Source organism: Stomoxys calcitrans, chromosome 2 (assembly GCF_963082655.1).
Source record: "Stomoxys calcitrans chromosome 2, idStoCalc2.1, whole genome shotgun sequence".
NCBI classification, from domain to species: Eukaryota; Metazoa; Arthropoda; class Insecta; order Diptera; family Muscidae; genus Stomoxys; species Stomoxys calcitrans.
The window spans coordinates 474,390-481,272 of NC_081553.1; the positions used below are offsets into that span (position 1 = coordinate 474,390).

Here is a 6,883-nt window from a genome sequence, read left to right on the forward strand (position 1 = left end):
GGTGCGGTGTACAAAAGCACAAGTAAACTCTAGATAATATATTTTCAATTTAGATTATACGTCACTTCTCGTCTATTCGTGATAAGGATTATCATGCACTATTATTATATTCTACATATTTAAGGAACCCAAAGGAAAAATGTGGAGCGGTGCACAAAGACATGACTAAACTCTTCGTAAATTATTTTTAGTTCTAATTATACGTCACTTTTAGTATGTTTTTGATAGGGATTGCTACTACAAATCATTCACTTCCACTTATGGGGATATTGTAATCGCACCTACCAATTATTTGCAGTTCATGCCATTCTATGAATAACAACAAATATTGGGTTGCCCAAAAAGTAATTGCGGATTTTTCATATAGTCGGCGTTGACAAACTTTTTCACAGCTTATGACTCTGTAATTGCATTCTTTCTTCTGTCAGTTATCAGCTGTTACTTTTAGCTTGCTTTAGAAAAAAAGTGTAAAAAAAGTATATTTGATCAAAGTTCATTCTAAGTTTTATTAAAAATGCATTTACTTTATTTTAAAAAATCCGCAATTACTTTTTGGGCAACCCAATATATAAAAAAATTTTACGAAATATACTCTATATAGTACAGATAAGACCTCAGCTATGACCGTCCACATATGGCAGACATTTGTTCACTAATTCTTTTCTCATTCCATTGTCCGTCGGGAAAATTATGCCCATATTTATTAAGGATGGTTATCTGATTTGGATAAAATTTCGCATACAATATTTTAGTCTACCACCTAGAAAAGCTATTATTTTTCGCATACGGAGTTCTCGATTCGTAATTTATTTTCGAACAAAAACTCATTCGTATGAGGGAATTAGGACCCTGGGCTTAGTACCCAGCCTATGGCGTAAGTTTTTCATGCATCGTGCGTGAGTAATTGAAAAACGTGAATACATTTGCAATCTCGAAATCACTCACGTACACATCTCTTCTTTAGAATTCTGGCAAAATCAAGACAAACTGCAAATTGTAAACAAAATCTAACTTGGCTTTCAATATGGCCGAATAGGGCTTCTTGTCCAAATATGTGGTGCGGTATACAAAAGCATAAGTAAACTCTACTTTCAATTTAGATTATACGTCACTTCAAATTAGATTATACGTCTATTCGTGATATGGATTATCATGCACCATTATTATATTCTACTTATTAAGAAACCTAAAGGAAAAATGTGGAGCGGTGCACAAAGACAAGACTAAACTTTTCGTTAATAATTTTTGTTCGAATTTTACGTCACTTTTAGTATGTGTTTGATAAAGAAAGCTACTACAAACTATTTACTACCACGCAATTCTATAAATTACAACAAAATATAAACTTTCAATAAAATATACTCGAAAGAAAAAAGTTCGCTTAAATTGTTCATAAGAAAAAATTTTTATGAAATTTTCTGGAAAGACAAAATTTTTAATTTTGTAAAAAACAAATTTTCTCTTGAGACGCATTTTACCAAAAACTAAAGTCTTCGAAATCTTTTCAATTCACAAAAATGCAAAATTTAATATCTGGATATTTTTATATATTTTTTAATTAAATTTTCTTTAAAGACAATAATTCGGGCAAACTTTCCTTAAATAAAAGATTTTAATAGAATTTTCTACAAAGAGAGAATTTCGATACTGTGAAAAGGCAAAATTGCAAAAATGCAAAATGCTAATTTTGCCCATGAACATTCCACTAAGGAACAGGGGCAAACTTCTCACATATCAATGAGTGCAGTCCGATTCAAGTTTTAAGCTCAATGATAAGGGGCCTCCTTTTTATAACCGAGCCCGAACGGCGTGCCGCAGTGCGACACCTCTTTCGAGAGAAGTTTACATGGCATAGTACCTCACAAATGTTGCCAGCATTAGGAGGAGAAAACCACCGTTGAAAATTTTTTCTGATAGTCTCGCCAGGATTCGAACCCAGGCGTTCAGCGTCATAGGCGGACATGCTAACCTCTGCGCTACGGTGGCCTCCAAAATTGCAAAATTGCAATGTTATGAAACTGACAAATAATAGATATGCATATGTTTAGAAATTAACCATTTGTATGGGAACATCTAAGAAAACAATTTTACAAGCAACCGATTTATTCAAAACCCGAAAGGTGGCAATTTTTAAGACACTCATAACTTTTTTCAGCCCAAAGAAGATCACCCTACAAAAACCAAAATTTTTAACATTTCGCCGGTGTAATGCTATCTTGTTCCATACGCCAATTTACACCACACGAGTATTTCAAAACAAAATATTCAGTGAATATTGAAAACTTTTGTCATCGACGCCTATAAAAATGCTTTGGTATTTCGGCAGCAAGAAAAATTGTGAACAAATGTTAAAATTAACACAAATAAGGCTAAAAACTGTTGAACTATTATTTTTATATTTATTTTTTAAATCAACCAACACGCAGGGGTTGTCCCCTATATATGCAGTGCATGGCGTTGGAGAGGAAGAAGAGGGAGTAGTGTTTATTGACATTTGTTTTGAATTTCTATATGTCGTAGGTAGCGGGAAATATATCTGCTGGAAGTCGATTCCAAATACAAACCGTCCTTGCGAAAATATAATTTTCTCGATCAGCTGGCCTATTGATTACAAACCGGTGTGAACTTCTATAAAGTCTTGTATTTCTGACAAACAACCTCAAGTCAGGAATCAGAAGACTAATTTCCGAAGAACACACACCGTGGAAATATCGATAGAACAGCGCCACACATCCCACATTTCATCGATGCTTAAGGAAAACAATAGAGTTCGATACCCAACCGTATGCAATCAACACCAACGCCCGCATATGCGAGTTATATTCCATCTTCGGCCTGATGTAGGCAGCATAGATATTAAAAAGATCAGTGGAAGTGAAATATTTCTTACACCGCTTAAGAAAGCCCAAGCGCTTAAATGCTTCCTTCGACACGTCGTATATATATTTTGACCAACGGACATCACACTGTATCTGCAGCCTCTGACTGCTCGATAGCTCACCGTCAATAGCTAATGTCGATTGTGAAGTGTCTGCGAATCCGTTTGTAGGACAACAAACAGCACTGCGTCTGGCGTCCATTAAAATCCACTCTGTTCGTTTTCCGGCAGGGAAGAATTTCCACACATTAGACAGCAGGTCAGTGAATATCTGGTAGTCTCAAATGAGAGTAGGGATAGCCGATTAATTGCCCTTCACTCTTCTCATAAATGATAAAAATCTCTTACTTCCCCTTGGAGAAGCAAGAACTTTGGCACGAAGACGTGCAGAAGCTTTTCGTGTCTAACTACTGTGGCGTTATTGTCTGTTTGCGCAGCAATTCATTACTGGCATTCTTACTTAAACACCAATTTCTTAATGCCTCCTCTATTCATCCGACGGCATTCCTGCACGTCTGGTTAAACCAGCTTTTGTCCTCTGATTTAACCAAAATTATTTAACATGAAAAAAATTTCAATTTAAAATTCAATTGAAAATAAAATCGTTTTCAATTCCCAAATTAATAGATGCAATTTTTTTTAATTTAACATGCATTTTTTCATTTACAGTCGAGATTGAAATTTTTTAAAAAATAATTGAAACAATTTTCACGAATTTAAGGTTTATGATGGGTGCATGATCACTCCTTAGACACAAAACCCGTAAGGATAGTTTTTCCAAAAATTTGCGAATGTCTACGGTGTGGACACAGATTTGCCGAAGTGTGGAACTTATGGGTCCTTAAAATACACTCTTCCTTTGTTGTATGATGCTAAAATAAATACAGGCTACATTACTGAAATGCAACAGAAAATATTGTTTCCCGAATTATAAAGAGCGGCGAGGCAGGTTAAGGTCTAGCTACTGACATATACTAACAGTAATTAATATATTTTTATAACAGTAAATTTATAAATTGGGGGAGTAACCTCAACAGAAAAAAATTAATATACAATATGTTATAATTAGATCGATGCTTAAGAAGCCGTTACGCCATAATTTTGATTATAAATAAGTTTAGATTTGCGTCTAAAAATTTTGTAAGGTAGTCGCAGAACTGTTTTTGGGGAAGTTTTATCTTCTATACAGAAAGTATTTATCAAAATTTCGGGCAGCTAGACCTTTAAGAACGGTAAGCCATAACAGTGTTGTTGGGTCTAAAAATATATCCGACTCAACTAAAACAATTAAAAAAGGCATTAAGTTCGCCCAGGCCGAACTTTGGATTCCCACCTCCTCTGGTATATATGTTAACCACCTTTCGTCATAATCCGGAGAAAAATACATCATCTATGAACCCACTGCAGCTATATTTAAATATGACACAATTTTGACCAAGCTTAGCACGGACGAAGCCTAATGACCATGGTCACTATGCCAAATTTCAGCGAAATCAAATAATAAGTTCGCCTTTTATGGGCCCAAGATCTTAAAACGGGAGATCCCGTAATATGGCAGCTATATCCAAATATAGACCGATGGGGGCCATATTGAATGCGGATGTCGTAGGGCCTAACACACCTAACTTTGTCACATTTCAACGAAATCGGGGAAATAAACACTGCTTTTATGGGTTCAAGGACTAAAATCGGAAGCGGTATATATGACAGCTTTGCAATGGGAATATATGAAATAATGCAATGGTCGAAATTTCCAAGAGGTGCAAATACATCGTACTTTTCGGGATGGACTATATAAAAATCCGTAATGTAGGATGTGTGATCGGATCCTGATTCTAGCCCATAGGGAATAAAATTCTGGATCCTGTGAATCCAGGAGTTGTCTATGTAACAACATATTGAAAAAAAGTTTAGATTCTATTAAAAAATTATTGAATCAATTAGATTTCTAATTGAAAATGGTATAGTTTCTATCACAATGGTAATTGAAAAAAATTAGGATTTAATTAAAAAATTATTGATTCAAGTAATTTTTATTTGAAAAGGTTTCAATTACATTTTTAATTGAAAAAATTTCATGTTCCAAAAGGTTAACATCTGTGTACCAAATATTATTGAAATTAATTGGAATTTTAAAAAAATAACAATATTTTTTTTTAAATAAGATCAATTACAAATATAATTAAAAAGTTTGATAAATTTCAAATGAAATAATGCAATGACTAAAATTTCTGAGAGGTGCAAATAAAAATCCGTAATGTAGCCTGTGTGATCGGATCCTGATTTTAGCCTATAGGGAGTAAAATTCTGGATCCTGTGAATCCAGGTGTTATTGTCTTTGGAACATTACATTGTTCCATATACATATACCACAAGACCACTATGAGATATAAAAAGTGAGAAGGTGTGATACCTAGGAACGTGAAAATCCATTGGATCTCCATCCTCAAGCTTCTGCAAAAGTCGTTGCTGGCAAACTTCAGTCTGTCAGCATGATTTCCGATAAGACAGTGACCTGTCATGACCGACACAATGAAATGAATGTGGTAACGCACTGCAAAAAAATTAAGACTTGTAATTAGGCGAAATGTATTCCGATTTGGTCCTATGGTAATAGACACACCTGCCGATGGCCCAACATGTAATGTTAAAGTTTGTTTTATTTTTATCTTGGCTTTAAATTCTTTTCACACTATCAACTAGTCTCCGTTTGGATTTGCGTCAATTAATCATTGACTTGTAGCAATTTTCACCATAGTGAAGCTTACAAATACCAACACATTTGTAATATAGAAACAAATAAACAATTTATACACAAAAAAAAATTATTTCCTTTTAAATTCACTGTTTAGTTACTAATAAAAACCACAGAGCAACCGCAAAAAATTGGTTGTCAAAAATCCTATTTTTAGCAACTTGCATCAACAACTTCAGTTGAAAGATGCCATCAGGAACTAAGATTGCTATCCATAATCCACCCATAAGATGTCCAATGCATATTAATCTTTTTTATGATCAAATGTCATGCCGATGGGTTCATTCCTAGACTCAATATCAACTAAATTTTTCCATGAAAAAATTGGAAGTAATTTTATCCATTTCACAGTAACAGAAGATTTTGAGAATTTTTCGATTTGGAACACAGTGCTTATTTACTTCAAAATCTATTATTCTTCTCCTCTTACCAAAAGAACCATTTGGAAAAAAAATTGGCTTCCAGCATTGGATTAGGCTTGCGCTCGTTTCTCTCTTTCGCTCTGTTCATATTTCACCGTTATTTTTACTTTTTTTTTGCTTGGTTTTCACTTTATTTTATTACACCACTTGTGAAAAGATAACTCCTAACCAAGTCAAGAGCTCACGTTGACAAACAGAAAAAAAATATTGCCTTTTTTTATATAAACATTAGACAACTCCGACCGACAACTTCGAAATTCTCACGCGTAATGGTCCCCATTCAGAACCTTGCTTTTAATCAAAACACCACTACCAAAAATTTGATTTCCAAAAGTTCGATTTTTTGCTCGCCCGACACACCTATAATTTACGACATTCGATCACAGCAACAATATGGACAACTGACTGTGATGAAATTAACTTGTCACCTACTTGATGTACTTATCTAAACCCTTTATGACAGCTGTGCTGGACTTCATTCGAAAGATGTTTGTGTTTTGGAGATGTCGTTGTTTGAAAACACATGCACATGAGGGACGAGAGCGTCAAGTTTTAGCGGATTTAATATTGACGGAATGTTTTTGTTGGTACGATAAATAAAATGTACGACTTTTCGCGACCTGAACATTTCTTTGCCTTATCATCAAAATAAATACAAAACATAAATTGCATACTATTTTTAGATAGTCTAAGAACTTTATTATTATCACAATAATACGCAACCGCCAAAGTCGTTCAAATAATGTGAATGTGTATGATCTTAATCGCTCAGGAGATCAATGCTAAAAAGTGTACTGGCCATGTTCTGGCAATCACTTTTACTTCTTT

General features: G+C 34.2%; 1 protein-coding gene across 1 annotated transcript in view; it reads right to left on the reverse strand.

Annotated features, from left to right (window-relative positions):
* LOC106087325 (probable multidrug resistance-associated protein lethal(2)03659) overlaps positions 1-6,462 on the reverse strand; it is a 33,665-nt gene extending 27,203 nt beyond the window's left edge. Inside the window, exon 1 of the mRNA XM_013252333.2 lies at positions 6,064-6,462. Coding sequence (XP_013107787.1) covers positions 6,064-6,143 — 80 coding nt within the window. The 5' untranslated portion in view covers positions 6,144-6,462. The remainder of the gene's footprint in view (positions 1-6,063) is intronic.
* Between the last annotated feature and the right edge of the window lie 421 nt (positions 6,463-6,883).